The 24,668-nt window shown below is 37.0% G+C and overlaps 2 protein-coding genes across 10 annotated transcripts in view; one reads left to right on the forward strand and one right to left on the reverse strand.

The window, feature by feature from the left end:
- LOC145690769 (tRNA pseudouridine(38/39) synthase) overlaps positions 1-8,146 on the forward strand; it is a 33,930-nt gene extending 25,784 nt beyond the window's left edge. For all 4 annotated transcript variants that reach the window (XM_081766008.1, XM_081766009.1, XM_081766006.1 and 1 more), the window contains one exon: positions 7,253-8,146. In XM_081766008.1, coding sequence (XP_081622134.1) covers positions 7,253-7,368 — 116 coding nt within the window. In that variant the 3' untranslated portion in view covers positions 7,369-8,146. The remainder of the gene's footprint in view (positions 1-7,252) is intronic.
- Positions 8,147-19,022: 10,876 nt separating this feature from the next.
- The window catches only part of WASp (WASP actin nucleation promoting factor), a 65,249-nt gene continuing 59,603 nt past the window's right edge, over positions 19,023-24,668 (reverse strand). For all 6 annotated transcript variants that reach the window (XM_081766016.1, XM_081766015.1, XM_081766010.1 and 3 more), the window contains one exon: positions 19,023-23,014. The gene's annotated coding sequence lies outside the window, so the exon portion shown is untranslated. The remainder of the gene's footprint in view (positions 23,015-24,668) is intronic.

Consider the following 24,668-nt stretch of genomic DNA (forward strand, 5'->3'; position numbering starts at 1 on the left):
ACAGAATTCGCGACGACAAGAGATTTTGAACTGAAAAATAACACGAATTCTCTGTTTTTAGACTACATTTAATTTCTTCGTGGATGTAATTTTGGTCTGTTAAAACTGATTCTAGATATTTGAAACTACCCACTTTATCGAAAGTATTATTTGATATTTTAACGCATTCATAATTTGCATCATTACGATCCCTACGAACTTCTATGTATTTAGTTTTTTTTTTTTCTATATTTATATCAATTTTTAGATTTTCAAAAAAACAAAGTTCATTTATCCCGATCTTCTTGAAAATTATGCACTCATCCATATAATTTTACACTATGAAGATGTACACTTATTCTTATAATTTTTTTTTTCAGCGTAATGAGGTCTGTCGATTGGTACAGTAGAAACCCGAAATCGCAGGTTCGAAAAAAAAAACAAAAAAAAAAAAAAAACGCGAATTTGGATGTAACGCGGGGGAAAGATTGGCCCCCAATAAACATTTATTATTATTATTACAACTTCTTGTACTTTTGAAAATTTAGTTAAAACAGTAAAAATTCTGCAAAGAGCGGTTCGATAATACAATTTTACTGTTAGAATCAGTTTCACCACATAGTTAACAAAAAGAAAGAAAAAAAAAACGTAGTGCATTAGTTAGTCCAGTGGTTCTGAACACACTTTACTGAACGTGCAGGAGATTGTGACACACTTGTTTGATATCTTTATTATAAACTAGCTGAACCTGCGCTCTCTACACAGCGCATCATTCACATATGAGCATGGATCTCCTTCTCATTCCTCACATCTGTACATGTTCTTTTACAGACACAAGTGAAAAAAGTCTTCATTAAAAAAGAAAAAAAAATTGGCAAAGCGTATCATAAAGGGGACCTCAATATTTCGCACCGTTTGCAAGATTTGAGCCTACTTTCGGTTGGAATTTCTAATTCATGCTTGACCAGTGTTTTTTTTTTTCTTCTGGAATGCAGTATGTAATAAGCAAATACATTACATATACAACTAATTATAATCGCAGTTATATATGGTGTTCATTGGGAAAATCACTCCAAAAATAAAGATTCATCTTACTGGTTAAACTGGAGAAATGGTTATCGTTCCTTTTTCATTATTATTTGGCCATAAAATAAACGCCCGAGACATATGCAACCCCTATATACAACAGCGTGGTGTTGGAATGTATAACGCGTAGGATATGGTGTTTCAGTTTTTTTTTTTTTTTTAATTTCAACGCTTCCATGCGTACCCTAAAAAATGTAATAAAGAAATAACGGCCATGTTTTTAAAATATTCAATTAGAACTAGACAGTCTACGCAAAATTTCCAATCGATCAGTGAAAACGTCATCTTTCTAGAGCCTGTAGTTTTCGAGATCTCATTGTCGAAAGGATTGGCCACAAACATATAAATTTCCACAACATATCGGAAGATGGAAGCACAATTCATGTGCATTGATTTTAGAGAAGGCTTATTAAAATACAAAGGCTTTGAACAACAATTTTATATCATAAACTTTACGAAAAAGATCTAGTTAACTGATTTATTTAAAGTACTCGTACTTAAAATGTTTGTCTCTGTTAAACTTGAAATCACACATAACCGTAAATGCAAGATTTGAAAGCCATGGTTATACGTTGGAGCTCGGGCGCTTTTAATTGTTATTGCAGCATTTTAATAGATAGATACTATCTATTATAATAGTGAAACCAATTAGTTTTTATATAACACTATATAGCTGCTACCGCTCGAGCTGTTGACTGGCAGTCTATCTCGATTTTAGCTAATTATCATTAAATTCTTCAATATTTTTAAATTCTAAAATTTCGCGACACACCTTATGGGACTGTGTGACACACCAGTGTCGCTACACGTCGGTTGAGAAGCACTGAGTTAGTCAAACAAAATTCAATTATTTTTTTTTAAACAGCAAAAATTAAGTTATTGTGAATTATATGTAGTGTAATGTAAATCCGTTACAGGACTGGAATAAATACCTAAATGGAGAGTAATGTTTAAAAGTACTCTATCTTATAGCGCACGAATGTTTCCTTCCACCACCTTTACTGAGGATCGATTTTTTTCACTTATGCGATCACATTTCAATATACCACAATAAGGCTATAACGCGGGGATAAGCATGTTCCCCAGCAACCGCGTTATATTCGGTTCGTACTGTATATGACTTATCTTTGGATTTTTTTTTTCGTTAATTATAGAATTTTCATAATGTGCAATGAATCAAGCTGTAAACAACTTACTGTGATAAAGAAACGTAGACATCATACCACAAATATAGGAAGTAACGATGTAGGAATTTCGTAAGAGGGATTCAGTTAAGCTGTACGTAAGTGAAGAATCCTTAAGAAGGAGGTAACTTTGTAAGAACTGTCAGTGTTGGGATTTGAAGTGTAATGAAGAGAGTTGAAGATCAAACTGAGAATAATCACCACTGATAATATAATTGGAGTACATTACATTATCTTCGCTATGTTAGAATAGCTGAGAGTTAAACCTTGTGCCATTAAAATTAGAAAAAAAAAGAAAAAAAAACAATGTAAGTAACTAACGTGAATTACTCGCTTCGCTAGGTTAAAATAAGAAAAATTAGTAATATATTCCGCTAGTCAGTCACAATTTATCATTACTGAAGCGCCCTCTGATATCGGTCATTTTCGATCATTTTTATGTATCTTACCCTCCTCCAAGTTGCGGGGCTGAAATTGGTGTTAAACGGCATCGGAAGTGTCACTGTTTATCTCAGCGTCCCCGAGAACTATGATTCGACATTAATATCCGTATTTTTTATATATCTCCCCCTCCCCCAAGTTGCAACGTCAAAGTGAAATGATAAAAAGTATCCATGTTACAACTCTTGGGAGGTGACTCCTGCCACTGAAACAAGAAAAAAAGTTTTCTTTAACTTTCGAATATCGGGCATAGTTTCGGATCTACAAGATGCCGAAAGCGTGGGAAAATGACTTTCTGACGCCAATAGCTCGGAAACTGCCCAACGTAAAGAGGGCGGGTAAAAAAATTCACTGAAGAAGTTATACCTGCTGTATTGAATTTTGCATGTTTCACAATCCTACCATGCACACGCAAGGAATTCCCCAAAGGAACGTAGGGAATCCCGGATAATCTACCAAATGAAAATTGGTCTAAATGGATATGAATTGATAGGGTTTCTACCAGGTAACAATAATTCGTTTGTATTAAGTCGATATCTGGAACAAATACAAAATGGCGGACACCTTCATGCCCGTTGTATGTGGTTGCATAATCGTCAGGTACGGATGCTGGCCAACAGTGATGTTCTGAGTATTAAGTGTAGCGAATTTGTACTCAAATGCTCTAGAAAGACATCTGGAATGTCGGTAGAGCACAACAGATGAATCAGGGTGATTCACATGAGTGGAAACACGTAACAAAAAATGCCCAGAAAAAATGCACTCATACTCTGTAAACGTGAGTTCAAAGCGTCGGAAATGTAAGGAATAGCATCAAGAACATGAAAGCCATTGCCAATTCACCAATAATATTCCATCAATCCGATACAATATGATCTGCACGGTTGCATACCAATAAGGATACAACAACTGAGGCCAAGTTGAAATTGTGCAAGGGGACTCACTAAGAAATTGGGTAAACTAAAGTAATTTTACTAGTGTGATCGCATGATCGATATTGAAATGTGGCCAATGTGTGTATTGATATCAACATGTAGCTAATGGACAAATGCCAACATGTCCCACTTTTGCTGGGACACCGTCTCACGTGCGAAAACTAGGAAAATAACGTTGTACATTCTGCTATTACATCTGGTGCAATTTTCGGTAGAACGTAACTAGAACGCGATTGTATCAATGTCCCTCTTTGTTTGGAACATTGTCCCACAGTCGACACATATGAAAAGAAATCTCTTAATCCATGGTTCAAATACTGATATAGCGTGAAAATTACAAACTTGTATCATGTCTCTCGTCTTCTGAAACATATGACATACTCGAAATATAGGAAAATAATTCCAGAAATTCGTATCTTACACACAGTGCACATTCCAAGAGAAATACGAAAATGAACCAATTTGGCACATGTAACACTACAGCTGGAACACCATACATATGGAAAATAAAACGACATGAGAAATAGGAAGAAACGTCTTAAAGCTCTGATTGTTTACAACTGTGTAGTAGGAGTAACAAAATGAAACACACAAGCATGTCGGGAGGCTGTACAAGAGCGCTTGCCAAACAAAGTGGGTACTCCTCAATAAAATGAATACAGAGAAAGTGAAGCTCCCTCGAAGCCTCAGGGCTAGAGCGCTTGCGTGGTCGCAATTTCCAATCCTACTGGGAGCCCACGGCCTCAGATTCAAGACCCGAGTAGTTATTTTCCTATTTTTCGCACGTGGGACGGTGTCCCAGCAGTAGTGGGATATGTGGACATTTGTCCATTAGCTACATGTCGATATCAACACATACATTGGACACATTTCAATATCGATCATGCGATCCCACTAGTGACATTCCTTTAGTTTACCCAGTTTCTTAGTGAGTCCCCTTGCACAATTTCAACTTGGCCTCAGTTGTTGCATCCTTATTGGTATGCAACCGTGCACATCATATTTCATCGGTTTGATGGAATATTATTGGTGAATTGGCAATGGCTTTCATGTTCTTGACGCTAATCCTTAAATTTCTGACTCTTTCAACTCACGTTTACAGAGTACGAGTGCATTTCTGGGCATTTTCCGTTAAGTGTTTCCACACATGTGAATCACCCTGATTCATCTGTTGTGCTCTACCGACACTCCAGATGTCTTTCCAAGGCATTTGAATACAAATTCGCTACACTTAATACTCAGAACATCACTGTAGGCCAGCATCCGTACTTGACGATTATGCAACCACATAAAACGGGCATGAAGGTGTCCGCCATTTTGTATTTGTTCCAGATATCGACTTAATACAAACGAATTATTGTTACCTGGTAGAAACCCTATCAATTCATATCCATTTAGACCAATTTTCATTTGGTATATTATCCGGGACTCCCTACGTTCCTTTGGGGAATTCCTTGCGCGTGCGGGACGGGGTGGCTCAGTGGTAGAGCGTTCACCTCCGGTGCTTGCGGTCCCTGGTTCGATCCCAGCTCGCGCCATGTGGACTTTGTGGTGGACAAACGCCGTGCTCGTGGGTTCTCCCGTTTCCTCCCACTTTCTTCATTCCACCATTTCACTCATTTTTCATTATCACCGTCTCCTTTAGCCTAACTTAAAGATTTCATTTCATTTTTCCTTGCGTGTGCATGGTAGGATTGTGAAACATGCAAATTCAATACAGCAGGTATGACTTCTTCAGTGAAATTTTTACCCGTCCTCTTTACGTTGGATAGTTTCCGAACTATTGGTGTCCGAAAGTCATTTTTCCTAGCTTTCGGCACCTTGTAGATCCGAAACTATGTCCGATAGCCGAAAGTTCAAGAGAACTTTTTTTCTTGTCTCAGTGGTAGGAGTCACCTCCAGAGTTGTAACACTTATTTTGCAACACCATATATATAGATAGTATATAGATACATAGATAGATAGATAGATAGATATAAATTTTAATCCTATATTGCTGTAGAGTGATATGTAATCATTTCTCAAGTATGCCTAGATTAATTTTAGTGCTAAACCCCATGAACATTCTAATGGTAACTTAGAAATAGTCGTACCTGATTGTTTTACGAATTTCAGCTGTGCTACGTTCATTCCTCAAAGTTAAGATGTAATTTTGCTTTAAAACGAATTAAACTGAAATTTGTAGCAGAAGGTACTATTAGTGGTATTTGTAAAACATATTTAAACACACCAATATTATTTTATTTTATAAAAAAATGAAAGGGGAGAAATGATTAAGATGCGAAGTTTCAAATTCGATTGCGAATACTAATTGATTACCTCATCTGTCATTCTTTTTTGGAAATAAGTTCATACTTGAGAAACTAAGTTCTTCTTTTAAAATTAATCCTAGGACGGCCAAGCGGGTACAAGTTGTACCCCACTTATATTTTTCTGTGATAGCTCTGTAAGTAATGACTGTTAATTTTCCATTTTCTTATAGCTGACTGAAATAAATGAAGAATATGGCAGTGAAATAATTTTTGTGTACAAAGTGTTATTTTTCGTTAAAAAATACCATTTTTTAATTGGGGTCCAAAATGTACACCACTCGGTACTCCGTGGAAATATTTTAAATTATTACAGTGTCCATTGTTTTACATTTGGGCTAGCACTGCTGTTCCGTAATGTAATAAATTCTGTAAAGATGTAATATTACATTAGTAAACATTGAACTGTTCTCCAACTTAGCATTGAGTATCATTGGTGTAACAGCTAGCTAAAGCTCCAGAATGAACTGTGCAACCCTGACCGAGCAAGGAATAGAATCTGAACTTCTTGCATGTGATTCTTGATCTGATGAGGATTGTGTTGAGAATTTAGAAGAAATTGAGTACCAAAGTGATGAAAATAATTACTTTATAAATTCTCAATACGAAAGACACATCACAACAGAAGTACACTCATGTCCAAAATGATTGTCGCATATCTATAACTGTCTTCTTGTAAGAATATAATTTGATAATGATTTTGCAGGTACTTTTAATATTGATACTATGTGTATAATTGGGAAATGTATATTTGTGGTAAATTTCATAGGAAAAGAATTATAAATACGAAAATTAGAATGAGTAAAACAAAATGTTGCTAAATGGACAAGAAAGTTTTATTTTCGTTTTATTGTTCTTATTTACTGCTCTTTTGACATGAAATTTTCCACATAGATGTCTTTGCCTATTATACATATACTAACATTATAAGAAATACTGGGCAAATTCGTTATCAAATTATATTCCTACAACAAATTTATAGACATGTGACAATAATTTTGGACATGAGTGTACGTTGGGATGCAATTTGTATCTCACTTGCCACTCCGCAGGTGCTTAAATAGCTTGGTCCTCCAAGGGTTAAGAACAAACGGTTAGGCTCTTGCATTTCCAGAGGCAGAAGCAATTAAATTTAACTTTAGACATGGGATAAACAAGAAATTATATATCAGACACATTCTTCAACATCCGACTTCGATTTAATGTCTTATTCCCCTTCTCTTAAAACAAAGAGAGATCGGACATTCTAAATATGTAATTGATGATGTATAGTAGATGAGAATAAATTAATTATGTTATTTCTTTTATTCCTTTGTAGAGAGCTTGGAAAATCGTATTGCCCATTTCGTGAAGAAAAAGAGACTGCAACAGATCGAGGTTCCGGATGAAGAGATTGCATCTTGTGAAGCGAAGGAGACAGTGGCCAAAGCGTGATTCATGTAGTCGATCGATCGACGTAACATTAGGTGAACCAGCAGGTTCAGTTAGTCGACGGAAGGTGACCGCTGAACTGTCGGATACTTCAATGTGATACGCTTCAATATGATATTGGAGATATAAGTCGCCAGCAAAAGCGCATACCTCATTGATTTTTTTTTTTATATATATATATATTCCCAGTTTCCTGCCGCTTTTTATTCCACCAGTTGGTTATTATCTATTTCATAAAATGGCCATTATTTATTTATACATTTCTAAAAGCTAGCAGTAAAAGATGGGAAAAGCTAGCATGGAAGGCACTTAGAGCTTACTTTTTAAAGGTACCATCCCAGTATTCTGTAGATGAGAGTGAGAAAATGTAAAAATAGGCAGTCATGGAAGTTGAACTCGGGATCCTCTGATTATGAAACGAGGACGCGTACCGTTTAGCTTTGACCGCTCGGCAAAGTAATTCAGTAAATTCTCGATTTAGTTACTGAAAAAAAAAAAAAAAAAATGATCCTCTCATTAGCAACAGCTCATTGTCAAATCAGGTATGCACTTCTGGTAGCGACAGTATATTTCATGGACGGATGCTCGACCGTGTCTTTCTTGAAGTTCTGAAGCATAAGTCCTTACGGTGACAGGTTCACAAAGGGAATAAAGAGTGTATCATGTGGTGGTAAAACAAATGTACACTGCAGAAAATGAAATTCAATCGCAGAACCGTGGCTGCAAACTGTAGCACATTCCAACTGAGAAATGCTGTGAAATAAACTATTAATTATATTTATTACACTGTTTTATTTGTTCATTTATTAAATATCTCATGAAAACTATTTCATCGAACGATAGATGGTGGAAAATAGAGTGTAATTTCGAACCCCACAATCTATCAATCTCCTTACTGGACTTTAAGGGTCTGGTGGAAGGAGGGCGTATTCCAATCTGACACGTAAACTGTTTTTCGTGTGTTATATGAAAGCTGATTGAGTCTATTATCTGTGGCTTTGTGGTGGACAAACACCGTGCTCGTGGGTTTTCTCGGGGTTCTCCCGTTTCCTCCCACATTCTTCATTCCACCATTTCACTCATCTCTCATCATCACCGTCTCCTTTAGCCTAACCGGCATAATCGTGGGACGTAAAACTCAAAGATTTCATTTCATTTCTATTATCTGTGGTTGGAACTTCTTTGCTGTGGGATATGCCAAACCTAGTCTAATTTGTATCTAAACTTTGAAATGACATCTTACGTCTCACGATTATATGCTTTAGGCTACGGGAGGCGATGATTAAAGCAAGTGAATGATGACGGAATATTTGGTGGGATGAGAATGTGGAAGGAAACAGGAGTACCCTGAGAAAATCCACGGGCATGATGTTGTCCACCACGAACTTACTTAGCCCGGATCAAGCCAGAAACCACTGGCACTACAGATAAACAAGCACTCTACCACTGACCTATCGTACCTCCACGTATCTAAAATTTGAAGAAGCTTGGACTGTTATCTATCTTGAAAACTTCAATTGCTTTTTTTTCCTCACCCTTTTGTTTCACTAAGCCCTTCAATTGTGTAATAAAATTTCTTTTTCTCACTGTGCCAATTAAACTCGTTTGCTTCCAGTTGAATATGGTATACACTCATCCGTTGTTTGAACCATTAGAAACGGACAGTAGGACTAAAAGGGGACAATGATGATGCTGGTTGTCCGTAAGTTCCGACACTAAGCCAGCAGTAGCTAATATCTACAATTGCATTACGAAAGAAAGAGGAATTATACAATATTGTACTTTTAGTCAAGCATGCTATCCAGCGTGACAGTGTAAAATGCCTAGTACACTGCAGTTATACATTCTAACACAGTACGTTCTATATGTTTAGTTTAAAACCAGGAATTTGAAAAGTGAATCGGGTGCTACAGGGTTTGTTGGTGTTGATGTCTGTTAAATAGAGGTCCGTAAAATCGGAAGATGACTGTACATAACACAAAAAATGAAAAAGCGAACGACTGGACCCAGACTCGAAAAAAAGGAAAAAAAAAATGGTTGTTTCCTCCTTTCATTAATATACATGAAATTGCAACCATCAAAAAGTGTTCTTAATACATGGACACTGGATTGCTAGGCTGTGATAGAAGCCATGTGGACTGAGTAGAGAGCACCGACTTCAGAAGTGAGAGCATGTGGCTATTCTGGGTAGCGTAGTGATTTACGCATCGGCACGATATGCCGAAGATCACGCATTTGAGTCTCGGTCCAGTCATTCATTTTTACAGTCTTTGTGTTTTTATTGAATTCGCACCTACAGAGGATTTGGTGTGAAAAAAAGTTTTCTTCTTTCATTAATGTATAACTGTACATACTTCACTTCTCATAACAGTAGCGTAGAGCATAGAAATTGTGCATGACAAATTACAAGCAATAGCGCATGTATTATTATTGTCTTTTACTGTTTTGCAGTATAGAAATATCAGTGATTCTTACACCTTTAGATTCTCATTATAAGCCTTTGGTACGAGCTGTCCCAGGCTCGATGGGGAGTTCCTGGTGGGGACATTCGGTCGAAAAAGTGTAACAGCTTTTTCAAACCAGTCATCCTGAGTGACGTCTTCCTCATTCACATCAGACAAATGCAGATATGATGCCATATTGGCCCCAGGCCACTTGCTTTCTTCCTTTCCCAATTCCCTGGGCAGTGTAATCGCCGAGGGACGTCATCCCTCATACGTGAAGGGCTAACATGGCTTACAGCCACCCATCTTTCTGCAGATACCAGCCCCACATATTTTGATTATTCACTACAAATCAGAAGAAGTAAGTGGATTAGCTCTCTCGTGTGTATTATGAATATAAAAGTTTTTTTTCTCCACTTGACGTGTAACTTATAAGAACTTCATAGCTCTCCTTAACCCATATATGCCCAGACCTAATTTTTGTTCGCGATTTTGTTTATATTTTGAGTGAATATTTCAAATATGGCGTACACGAAAGAAATATGCTTTATTTGCTCCAAAATATTTATTTTCCCGGATTTTCGGGGTGGGTCGTTTACTAATTTAGTTGTACACAATTTCGCATTTTAGAACATTTATCAACAAAGAATACAATAAAATTCTCTCTGTAATTATAAAGTGTTATATACAGGGTGTCTCTACAGTCCCCTGACATAGGGTAACTCTGTTATTATCAGTTACAACAAAATGTAAGAGGGAAAAGCGTATTCAAATATGATGTTTCCAATCTAAAGTGAAGATTTTTTTTTTTTTTTTTTTAAATCGGACGAGCCGTTTGGGCTGTACACTCTTTATGCACCCAATGTTAAATGAAAATGCAACGTTGCCATTTATCTGGACTCACACCATAAATGAATGAAGTTACTGTTTGTTACGCTAACGTGTCGATGGCCAGCCCCCATGTTAAACAGTAACTTCATTCACTTATTTTGTAGGTCCAGATAAATGGCAACGTTGCATTTTCATTTAACATTGGGCGCATAAAGAGTGTATAGCCCAAATGGCTTGTCCGATTTAAAAAATTCCTTCACTTTAGATTGAAAACATCATATTCGGAGACGGTTTCTCCTCTTAGATTTTGTTGTAACTCTGATGATAACGGAGGGAACTTTTGAGACACCCTGTATATTGCACAAAACTAATTGTTCGTCAAGTTTTGGTTAGGCTTTTTCAACATAATCATATACGAAACGTAGAGAAGCATTTGTCGTGGAGTGCTACCACATTTTCTACATTCTTTTGTTTTAGTACTGGGAATATCATAACTACGCTTCCGTTGCTTCAAAATATGCATATATTCCGCAGCGTGACAACGTGCTACTGGCGATATATGACGTCCTGGATTTCTTGGTGTACTTGGTCCAGGTACACTTGGAGCAGTTCCATACTTTTGTAGTACAGCCTGCACTACGTCTCTTCGAAATTCTAAACTTTCACTGGTTGGGCCCTTCGTTCTTGCCAAGAATTATTCAACATAACATCGAATATCCAAAACGCAATGGGTATGTACTACTTTTTTCCTCTGATACCAACGCGGTAAGCTTCTATATTTTGGTCCATTCTATCCACCTCGCCCATATATTTACTGTACACTTTAATGACATTTGCCTGAGGAATAGTTACTTTTCTCTTATGAAGAGGAATAACATTCGGCACTTTCTCATGTGGTTCGGATTCCACGTTAATCAGTAGGTCCACGTCTCATATAGCCTCGCTGCTGAAAGGGACGCTAAACTAAAATCAACTCAACTCAACATTCGGCACTTTGCACAGGATGAACGTCAAATTCAGTTGAGAGAACCGTCACAACATTATTGCCTTTCCACCTAACTGCGATAACGTTGTTTGTAGAATCAACTTTCGCAACATATGTTCCACGTCCTTCTTTCTTGAAGGTGTTTGTGGCAAGTAAAGGGCATTTTCTTTTACGGTTCCTGTTCCACAGAAAGCTCTTTTTGAAAGTTCCACTAATAACATTGATGGCGTAAAGGTATTGTCAAAAAAAAAAAAAAAAAAAAGGGAGAAACAAAGGTCCTTACACATTGCTTGAATTTTCTCAACCAATCCAAGAACTACAGATTCACCTAAATTATGCGTAGTTCGTTAAGCGACGCTTCTTTCCTGACACAAACTGCAGGGAATAATCTAATCTATTACAAGATGCGCGCGCTTTGAATCCAAAACGAATAGGCTTGCCTCATATAAATTGCTTGCAACCATAGCGATAAAATTATTTCTGTGTAAAAACATGCATTCTTTTGTTGCTAAATGACGTAAAAGTCAAGTCTATGTACAAACAATTGACTTTAAGGTGATCACCACCCGGAAGTCAGTACACATTTTAGCTCATTGCCAATGAAATGTTACATATTATAAATATTGTACAATAAGACAGAATAATGTTTCAGCTACAACACAAGACACTGATTCATTTGGTTGTGTCTCCTGCAGGGACGGATTAAAGGAGGGGGCGAGGGGGGCAATCGCCCCCCCCCCAAGAGCCCTATAAAATATTAAAATTACACACACTGCCGCTCGTAGCTTACCGCCACACGAACGAAAGTTTGGGATCATTCTTGCATCATTTCAAAAGAGGGTTAATTCTTTAAATTCAATTTAAAAATAGTCTCCGTTTAGCATGCTGCGTTTACGCTAACGATAATTCGAGAGTCATAATATCAGATAAATCTCAGGAACAAGGACGATGTTACTTGAGGCCAGAACATCTGGAAAACTATCCATGGCTGGTTCTTTCCCATAAGGAGAGGGATCTTTTTTGTAAATATTGCTAACTTTTTGCAACGATTTTTTTTTTTGGGGGGGGGGGGGTTATCGAAGAAAGGTGCCTCTCCAAACTCTTGAGATTAAACTTTTGAAGAAATTCGCTACTTTCTACGGTATTTTAGAAACTCACAACAAGGCACAATATCACATTAACGCTCTTGAGGTCGGAAAAGCGTTTCTGAAAAACTACTGGGAACCTGTGAAAACAGTCGAGAATCAAATCAAATCGTCAAGAAGACAAGTCATCCAAAGTCGCGACAAACTGAAATTAATGTTGGGAAATGTGATATTCCTTGGAAGGCAAGGCATTGCTTTTCAAGGTCACATGGACAAGGGCGCCGATTTCTCCGTAAATTTGGGGGACCATTCAGATACAGAATGTATATATATATATGAGGATTTTAAGACAAATTGCATTCAAATTATGTCAAATATTGAATATTCATAAATACAATAGGGAGGCCCACATGAGATTTGGGGGGCGGCCCCCAGGATCGGCGCCCTTGCACAAGGACGGTGCGTGTGTGGATAATTGGACCTCAATGGTGACAGTGCAGAAACTAAGTTCAACGAGGGCAATTTTCGAGAATTGCTCAAATTTAGAATGGCTTGTAGTGACGATCTCTTAAAGAATCACTGGAAGAAAGCATCGAAAAGGACCATTTTTGCCAATAAAACCACACAAAATGCCCTCATTGAGGGTTGGGGGTGAGAAATTACGTCTGTAAAATTGTCAATCGAGTGCGAGAGGATCAGTTTTATTCTATTATGTAACGATCTTCTCACGAAATAGATATATTGTTTGACCGTTTTTCGTGTTATGTTTCATATTTTATTTAAATATTAATTTACATTTAAGGAAATAGGTTTTGAGACGAAACTTGCGCAGAACGCCATAATGCGTTGTTGCCAAATTTTTATGTTTACTGTAGTAGTTACTATAAGGAATTCCTGGATTCTAGCGTTGCAGTTCATGAAGTGGAATTGCAGTAAAGGTCGAAAACTAATTTCTCTAGTAAGAATCCAAGCAGAATTCCATGGTTACTCCCTTTATTATCTGGCATTAGTAAACACTCGACACTATCTGGGAACGCCACACTATTCAAACAGCGTTTAGCATAGCACTGGGAACACCTAGTGATCCACCTTAATACAGTAGGCCCACTGGGTCGATAACGACCTACTTGAAATTGTATAGCTTCTAAAATCCATACTACTCAAAGTTATACAATATGGCTCAGCACTCTCTTGTCTTTCTAATAACGATATGCAAAGTTTTGGAAAAGAAAGCGCGTAAGGTCTATAATGTATTTTGTTTAGGAAAATGGGTGAATAATACTAGCTATTACAGGTTTTGAGAGAAAAACAATTATATAAGAAACTAGATGTAGTGTCAGGTGCAAATAAGGCAAGTAAAAAAGGCATCAGAAAATGGAAGTCAAGCATGAAATGAATAATTGTTCTTAACCATATTAAACTACCTCGAATCGAAGTGGGTCGTTAACGTCTCAGTAGGAATATATGGGTTAATTGTATTATGAAAAATACGAAACAATATAGACTTATTATTCCTGATGACACAACCTTGCAGTCGAAGTAACTGTATTTCAAGCCTTAAGAAGTGTTATTAACGACCGAGCTGTTTCTTTCTGTGGCTTGGTTTCTTTCCTTAAAACCGTTTTCTTGTTCATACAAAGCCTGTATAATTTATATTTGTTCTTTGTCTGTTTCATCAATAGTTCTTCGTGTCTTGTTCACGTTTCGAGTCCTTTGTTGGATATCACTAGCTGGTGTTACAAGCATGGCAGATTACACAAGTATTAGGTAGTTAGACGTGAAATATCCAATTGAAAGCAACACTTACGTTTATTATATCAGGTAGTTTAGAAAGTATTAAGACTTTTGCACACGAGATGGCATTTGTGTCCAAAATCTCAGGGTATGAGTGACAACGGGTCAGGCCCAACGTCATTTGATACTTGGCACTAGTAGATGTGCAAAACTTGTTGGAATTACATATTGCATCGTGAAGACGAATGAACTTTCTGCAAAACAGGGCTAGATTTTACAATTTTATTTCGAGAAAGACACAAATGCTGCGCCGGCCTGTAAATTCTAGCAGGGTCTAAGGAATACTATAGGTAAGACCCATAATTATGGCATGGGATAATAAGATGTCTTAAGTTCCCTTCTGTAACAACCAATGGATGTCCAGATATCTGCGGTAGTTTCACGGATGTTTACAGGGTCAAGAGGGATTTATAGCATATTTTCGTTATAGCATCTAAGCCTTTTCGTGTGTTAATTGCATGTAGAAGAGTCCACTAATTTTTTGGATACGAAGTGGCCTGCGCTTCTTGGGGACTGATTTATAATCATTTGAAAATAACTTTAAAAAAAAAATAATAATAATCGCGCCTACTTAGTGACGTCATCATGCTGTGTACACTATGGTCCACTACTGTTATCACATTTCGAAAATTCCAAAGAAAATTTACAGTACAGTGTGGGGCGGAGCAACTTGCTTATTTGAATTTGGCTACCTGAAGCGATGGTTGCTTCGAGGGCGGGGCGTAAAGTTGTAGATCTAATCGGTTTAGTTAGCATCATGGAGTGGGGGAAGGTGGAGTGCGCGTTCGCTGTCGAGGCATACTTTTCAACGGTCGCTCAATCATCGCCACGCAACGTGCATTCCATATCCATTTCAATATTGCGCCCTGTGGTCGTGTTCCTTGGCCAGCGTCGATTGTTTTATGGGTAAACAACTTCAGCGAAACTGGTGATGTGAAGAAAAAACCTGGGCTTTCACGGACAGCAAGGTGACTCCAGAACATTGACATGGTAAGACTTTCTTTTTGGAATTCCTCAGCGTTGTCGGCAAACATGCGGCTGTTGTTGGATTGTCTGCTCGTTCTGTGAGGCGAATTCTTCATGAACAACTAAACTTTGATCCCTACAAATTGGCTGTGGTACAGGAACTGAATCCACGCGATTTTTTGCTCGAGAATGCATGTGAGGCGCTTCTTGGCTTCACTTCTATCTATCGCCTATCACTTGTTTATAACGATAGTCTTAAGATCCTGGCTCACCTAAAGAACAATACTCGTCAAGCTGTCACCAACATGCCCGTCGATATGCTGGAGAGTTGAACAAAACTTCCGAGTTCGATTAACGCAGTGTATTGAGAATAATGGACACCATGTGCCTAATATCACCTTAACTGTATATACACAAAATTTAAATGTTGTACTTGAAGCTGCTCAAAGAAATAAAATATATATCATTACTTTTATTTAATTGAATTTGTAAATAAACAAGTTGCTCTGCCCCACCTTGTATATTTCTATGCGTTGTCAAGTATGATGGGAACCAAGAGAGGAAGAAACTCAACTTCCGTTTCTCCCTTTACCACTCTTACGTTCACTGCATGTTCGTAAACCACAAGAAACTTACGTCCTGCATAAAGAGCTCCAAGTTCCGTGAGTCTACGCCTGTTAGGACCTGGTATACTATATAAAAAAAAATCCTGCCTGTACCCAGAAGTTTAAGGGTGCTGTTATCAGCAAAATGGGTATACATATTCTGTATATGTTATCAATAACTTTCAGGCGAGTACGTAAATTTTAATTCAGCTCCATAGACGTATTAGGAACATAATTTTCTGTACAGCATACAAAAGCATCTTTTACCGACCCATTATTATTGGTATTTTACAAGTAGCATCCATGTAACAGTTGGAAGATAAAAACTCCTACTTTCCAGTGTATTTTTGAAGGAGTTTGGTTTACCAACCGAAACTTCTTTCTACACATACAAAACATTTTGAGAAGTAACAAATAACGACTAAATAATAAAGCGTCAGTTCTCTTTCACTATTTCGTCAACTTTCTGCATCAAGTCTTCAGTGATGACACAAGGTCGCCCACTTCGTTCCTCATCATGAACGTTCGTGCCGACATCTCTGAAAGCTTTAACCCATTTCCGTAACATTCTATCGCTCAGAATATTTTCTCCATACGCCTCACTAATCTGGCAATGAATTTCAGCCGCTTTCACGCCTTTAGCACTAAGAAAAATAATCACAGCGCGTATTTCACAGTGGGCACGAATCTCAATCCGCGGGGGGAATTTTAACTTCGCAAATAAATGTAAACACGGTCGAATGTTTTCGTAATGGCATCTGTGGCTTCCCAACAGGTGTAGGTTCACAGTGCGGGATGCCGAACGCAGCGCTCCAGCAGCCGAATTTCAAAACGTTACTTACTTGAAAAAGACATCTGTATTTTTGAAAATTCACCCTCCATCAATCTGATAAATTCACTACTCACTCTGACAGTTTTTAATCTCAAGGACTGAGTACTGTGGGAAAAACCACAAAGAAAACGTTCGTATATCCGAACAAAATCGTATATTTTTAGGGAACGATTTGGAATTCTTAAGACATATTCAGCACACTTAATCAAAATCAAGCACTTTTTTAAAATAAAATTTTCATGGAACAAATTTCTTAAATTTGGAAGGGGGTGAAATTCACCCTTGCATTATTGGCAGATTTTAATCTCAAGCTGTGGGGATCATCGGACTCCCCTTTAAAAACTGTGCAATACGTTTTATCGAAATCGAATAATTTTTACGTAGATTATCCTGCTTTTATGCAAAAGTTCAAACTTGCAACATGGGGCGATTTTATTCCTTTATTCTTCATGGATTGCAACCTCAAGCAATAGAATTACTTTTGCATATGGAAGAAAGACACACACCAGGTTTAGTTAAAATCAGTTGTTTTATGAGAGTTATCGTGAAACTGATGGACAGTCAGGTACACATATGTCAATCGAGTCAACGCTCGCTTCAATTATAATGATTTGGAAATGAAATGTTTATTCGTTACCTTTTCAGCACTAAAGCTACATCAGAAGTGAACCTACAAGTTTAAGGTGAAATCTGAACCACCATAATGGTTCAAAATTTTCACGGTTCTCCCACCAGGAATTTTTCTCCGAACCAGAAGCCCCGTGCACCAAAGACGCACGTGCCAGTTACTAGACCAGCGACGGCTAAAAATTTGTATCCTGTGTATTTGTAATTTGTTTTATTCCTACTGTACCTTTAAAAAATACACGTAAACAGGACCAATGTCAGGGAGTTGACGGAGACCTGCTTCCGTTCTTAAACTTACACCACAGGCAGCTACGGTTCTCTTCTGAAATGTAGGAACATAGCGATCACTCTGCTGGAGATAGATAGTTTTCTGTTTGTTTTTGTTTTTAAAATACGAGGGCCATCCAGAAAGTACAGAACGATCGCAAATCGCGCGCAGCGCCGACTCCCACCACTACAATTGCGTGCGCGGCAGTTAGCTCCTTCCTTCACCTCGGTGTGAGCCGAGTTTCGTTGCTGTGCGGTCACGCTACTTGTTTTTGCAGCGATTCACAATGGCGGCACCAAGCGAAAATCCCACCAAATGTAAATTACGGAGTCATTCGTTTTCTGAACGCGCAAAAAGTTAAGCCTACTGAAATTTATAGGCAAATAATGTTTATGGTGATAATGCAATGAACGAGTTATCAGTGAGAAAATGGTGCATTATGTTTATCATTATCAAGGAAGGACCAGCGTGCATGATGAAGATCGGGGTGGGACGCCGTCACTTGTACTGAAGAAATGAAGGAAAAAGTTGAAAAAAAAATGCAGGAAAACCGATGTTTCACTTTGAGCACGTTAGCCGAATTTTTGGATGGAAAATAGTTCACAAAGGATGAGGAACTCAAGCAAACATTGACAGCTTGGCTCAAACCTTTGGCGGCAGATGAGTATAGAATCGGCATTGAAACACTGGTCCCACAGTATAACAAATGTCTTGACAACTGTAGCGATAACGAAGAAAAGAGTATGGTTCTGTGGCTTTGTAAATGAAGTTTTGTGCTGATACCTTTTGTTTTTATTTAACCATGCCAAAACGTTCTTTAATTTCTGGACGATCCTCCTAATTATACATCCTATAGACAATTAAGATCTGTGTACTTGACGCTTATAACTATTGCCCTTCACTTTTAAAAAAATCCTAATTTTCAGTTTAGTTGTAGGAATAAATTAAAATAATAACTACCTTTGAACTCCGCACACTACGATCCTTGTTGAAGGATGATTGTGATAGGTGCTTGTGAAAAAACAAGGCAAGGCTTACTACTCCACATTCAAATTCCACTTCTCAAGCCGGCTGGTCCCGAGTCTAAGTTAACACAACATAGTATTTTTCATACAATACCTACAGTACTTTTTCTTTTATCACTTTAGTTAGGTAATAATTGTTCACAATTTTTCTTGTAAAAAAATACACAAGTTTTACAAAAAAATAAAATAAAACCATTTTTAATTATATGTAAAAACCAATATATATATATTTTTCGCATCTATACACCATGCTTCTTTGTAGAAACACTTCTTTCATATACAATATTAAGAGAAAGGATAATAAATGTTCTACAGTTTGCCGAAAATTATTTAACAATGTACAATATCAACACATTTTTCTTTCATTTGTTGCTAAAACCAGTGTTCACCTAAAAGTATGTACATTCACAACTTTTTTTCTTCATGTAGTCACAACAGCATAATTATGCAAACCTCACTAATACACACGCTTACAGGAACAAGTTGAGAGAATGTGATTGTCATTAAAAATATGAGCAGAAATTCGAACTGGAAGCTATTATTTTTTTTTTTTTTTTTTTTAATGGTTCACTTGTTCTAGTATAGCCTACTACCTGCGAACCAGGAGGTACAAAGTTCAAAAGCAATGGATTGCCTTTTCACTCGACTGTAATGAAGTTACTAAATCTGTTTCTTTGCCTATGTACTACCTCAACTTTGCGTCGGGTATCAAATGACAGATTTAGTGAAAGAATTAATTCCATATACATATATATAATATTACATATAACAAAAGAAATAAATAATGGAATATTTTATGAATATACTTGAGGAAATTACACTTTTTTGATCTAATGAATCAGCTTGGTAAAATAAATGATTGCTGCTGCCAATGGGACCAAAATGATACTGGCAGATCAAGACCGATCTCAATGTTTATGTTTCTGGGCCAGTTTGGTTATTTATCTGTTTTCTCTAATGGACATCAGAAAGCCTTGGGCATTTTCATTTCAAGCAAGTAACCCCCCCCCCCCCAAAAAAAAAAGTTTTCTTATGCAACAAAAACCAATAGAATTTTATTGTTGGAACTGATAACTTCCTTTTTGCATAGCATTCACCAGCAACAATTTTTAACCTGGAATGATCTATGCACCTAGAAGTTTAGAGGAAGGTTTAACGTATGCGATAGCACACGGGATTAGATTCATTTAATTATTACAATACAACCGTGCCGGTGTTCGAAATATGAGACTGGATGCTAAGGTTTATAGGAAATATGTTGTATAGTGAGAACAAGTGAGAACTGATCATAACTGCGAACGCCAAAGCAGCCAGTTTGTGAAATGGCAGAGAAAACCTAATTGACTGTGACGAAAACTGAAAACTCTGTTGCTTTTAGCGGAAACAAGGATGTGTGGCAGATATTTCGTTTTGATACAAGGTGAGCTTCGGGCAGGCAGACAACTTACAGTTTCATTGTATTCGAAAGCGAACGTAGACTTGTTTTTTGGGTTGGCAAAATTGTAACATCGTCTGCACACCTGAAAATACTGAAGTGGTTCGCGTGCCTTTGATTAACGCTGGCTCTCGGAATTATGAATGTGAATAGTCTTTGGAAAAGAACTCTACACTTAGATTTTTACCTATCTTCATTCCAGATTTCTTACTCGAAAAATGATGTGGAACAAGAGTACTCTGCAGGAGCTTGAGATGATCATGTTGAATATTCGATTAGAAACAATCTTCCAGCTTGCACGATAAACTAAATAATAAGGAGATGGTACAGAATTAATTTTGTGTAAAAATAACAGTAGAGTATATCGTGTGCCACTCTATACGTTTGTATAACATTTGTGCACGACTTATTTTACGTGAAAATAGAAGGGTTAAATTTTCCAAAAATAAACGTATTGTATTAATGAGGATTTGAGTAAGCTTTAAAAATGATCCATGTCATCAGAATGTTACATATATAAATATTTACCTCATAAGCTATACATATATACAAATTCCTTCAATAGGTACTGACACATAATATATATACACTCGAAGTTTTTCTTTCTTTCTTTCTTTCTTTCTTTGACAACTTATTTTAAACTGATTCCTATTAGCAGTCTTCGGTTGAGTTCCTATTTTGTAATACTCATTATCACCTGACATCCAAAGGCACTTAAATGTAAGAAACAAATAGTAAAAATCTGAGTTAACTACGGTTGAATTCGGTATAAATCACGGTTGAATTCGGTATAAATCATTTTAGGGTTTATATTACAAATCTATAACAGAAGCCATTTGTTGTTTCATTAATTTAACGTCCCTATTAAGAAATGAAGCCACATGAAGACAGACCTACAGTTTAAAATGGGATCTGAACCACGTATGCTCCCATCCGGGTCCAAATTGGGACCCAGTGTATAAAATCATTTGGCAACAATTGATTGGGCCACTGATCATTTATTTATTTATTTTCTTTCTGATATATGGTCAGAAACAAATCGACTTAAAGGCATAATTTTGATTTTTATTGATTCGAAGATCTTTTTAAGCTTTAAATGCCTGTCAATAAATTTTTAGCAGAAAATATCGAGGTACTTAGTTCCAATCGTACAGTCGATTCAAAAACTAAAATAGTTCTCCCTTTGTATTTTCTGAATAAATTAATATATTGCAATCTAAAATTCTTTAACCCCCCCCCCCCTTCTTTCTCTATGTAGGTTTCACGAAACTTGCTTTCAAATTGATTTTATTCATTGGCACTCGAAAGGAGTTATTATTAGATATCACTGTACACTCTTGTATCAAATATTATATTCATGCTAACAGCTTCTTTGTATTTCTGTTGATATCTTTCACTCCTTGACCATTTCTAATTTACGTGTTCTAACTTGCAAGGATAGACACAAATTGAGCGTTTTGAAAACAGCCTTGAGAATATTATTACGGGAAAAACTGGTAAATCAATAAAGTTAAATTCTGGGATAATCTACAATATCTACTCGTCGCTTGTATTAAGGTCTAGTTAAAAGCGTTTGAAAACAATACCAGAAGGTATGCCAAGAAGCTGCAAGATTAATATAAACGAGGAGGTAGCTTGTATCAATCTTGGCGCTATTTCTACAGCAATGAACCCTCGGTTAGATTCATTAAATGTGGGTAGAAAGGGTCAGCTTTCATTAACGAAAGCACAATCAATACACCACAGATAACAAAAAGAAAAACCTCTTTCTGTAAACGTCTTTCTTTTTTCCCCCTCTGTAGAAAGTTAGTATTAAGATTTATATAAATCTGAATATAGAATCTGGAAATGAAAAACTGATTGGATAACTCAAGAAAAAATAGACTATTTGAATAAATTGCTATCCCAATCATTTACTTCAAAACAGATTTGATATGACAAATAATGTTTTCAAAGTTGCTGAATCGGGATGGCTGGCTGGGAATATCTAGTTAATGGATCCATGATCAGGATATGGTCACGCCTAGAATCGATTAGAATACCATGAATACTCACTCTGACATTTCGCTACTAGGACTACGAAAAATCATCGGTCAGGAGATTCAGACAGAAAAGCCTAATCAACGGTCTAGCGAATATTGACTTCAGCCACTAGACCACCCTGGCAGAGTCGGTATTTGGTAAATGGTTGATAATGTTTGTAAATGGTTTGTAGAGAAGTTGGCGTCCCGTTCAGCACCTACACTATACGAGACGAGAAATTACAGTTTAACGTGAGGTCCAAACCACATGAGCTCCCACCGGGAATCGAACCCAGGTCTTCCACACCGAAGATGCATACGCTAAGTTTTGGAAAGCAATGAGGTGAATTCTAGCACTTCCCATGACGTTCTATCCATCGAGTTGCGCAAGCTCCGATCAATGATACCTGGGAATTAACATCACTTACGATGCCAACATTTATACCAAATTCAAACGTAGTAGATTTACAATGGATTCTAATAATTAAAACTTCGTACGACCACGAAAAAGAAAGGTATTTATCTACAAAAATAACAGATCTGATATTGAATGCATTTTAACAGACCCTGTGCATTGCTCTTTGTTACGAGATACTCTTTCTTAAAACAGAAATAAGCAAATTTTATAAGTGCAAGGTGAAGTGCACAAGCTATAGTTCTTCCATATTACTCCTTGTCAGGTGAAGAGTTCTTCATTGGAGCGCTAGCTTCTTTGCAACAACAGCTCATTTCTGAAATAAATAAAAATTAAATTAACTCTTAGTACACAATAGACAAACAATCTACGCCAAAGCAAGGGTTACACTCTTTACCAAATATTTCAATCTCGTTTCTGGATTTTTATAACTTATGTAAAGCCAATCTAGAACAATCCATTGTAAAGTGACGTTATTTAGTACTTACGAAATACTTTCAAATGAATGAAATTTTGCGAAACTTGCGGAGAAATTTTACACCCTGCCAGTTATGACATTGTTAACTTTGTGCTTCAAAATTCCTAAATCAGAAAAAAAGTCTGAAAGACAATTATAGTACTTTTTTTTTTGAAGATGTTCAATTATTTTTTTAATTTCCTTATTTAACATTGCCTTTGCAGTATTTATGAAATTTTAGAAAGAATAATAATAATAATAAAAACTAAAATCTTAAAAACGTTAACATACTAGACCAGCTTCAAGAAAAGTCTCAGCATTTATAAATGCTTTCAGAGTGGCATTAACGGCTTGTGCCTTCTAAATTTTCTTTAAACTGTCCAGGTGCAAATGAAGAAGAAAGAAATCCTGAGATTCACATTGAAATTAGCATCTACTTCTTCTGGTAATTTGTTCAACTCAAGATGATCAAACTGGGATTTACTATTTATACTATTTTTACTTTGTTAAAAGTCTGGCCGTTCTATCTCTGGATATGACAGTTAAGCATATACAAGGTGTATCAAAAATAGGAGGCCAAAGACCAACTCTATTATGATGCCAGATAAGAAAAAATAGAGAAGAAACTTGTTGAAAATAAGTATTCTTAATTTAAATTGGTAAAATGTTTCCAATCGCACCAGCCGTTTGTCAGACACTGGTGAGGTATCCTATGTAAAAATGAAAAAAACAACATTTCCAGTTCAGCAGGCTGTTCCAAAGGAACGTAAAATTCACGCACAAATAACACGGGAAACGTGCACATTGTTATGAGAGGAAACCTAAAAAAATTAAATTTTGAGTTTTACGTCCCACGATTATACCGGCTAGGCTAAAGGAGACGGTGAGGATGAGAAATTAGTGAAATGAATGAAGTGGGAGGAAACGGGAGAACCCCGAGGAAACCCACGCACACGGTGTTTGTCCACCACAAAGTTCACATGGCGGGAGCAGGGTTTTAACCTGGGACCCCATGCACCAGAGGTGAACGCTCTACTACTGAGCCACCGCGGCCCGAGAGGAAACCTAGAACACCTCGAATCCGTTTTCAACAATGTTATACTCTTTGTATCGCGAGAGCTCAAGAGTTGCAACGTTGCTTCTTCATTTAACATAAGGCGGCTCACCACTGTTGAGCCCAAACGACTCGTGCAATTAGAAAAATTTCACCATTTTAGATCGAAAACCACTTGTTTTCAATAATGTCCTTTTTTCCCCTCACAACAGAGTTAGCCTATTTGACCCCGGAACCGGTGCATACATATATATTGAGTGTTCTAAAAATGGCGCCCACGGATTATAGAGCACTATTCTACAAACCAAAATAAAGCGATATATATATATATATATATATATATGGCCTGTAGAATAGTGCTCTGTAGTCCGTGGGCGGCATTTTATAGAGAGATTTTGGCTACGGGTATGTAACTTTAAAGTACTCACCAAATATCTCTTTAAAAATTGTTGCGGAAGT

The sequence above is a fragment of the Thermobia domestica genome, chromosome 7 (assembly GCF_964235325.1).
Source record: "Thermobia domestica chromosome 7, izTheDome1.hap1.1, whole genome shotgun sequence".
Taxonomy (NCBI): domain Eukaryota; kingdom Metazoa; phylum Arthropoda; class Insecta; order Zygentoma; family Lepismatidae; genus Thermobia; species Thermobia domestica.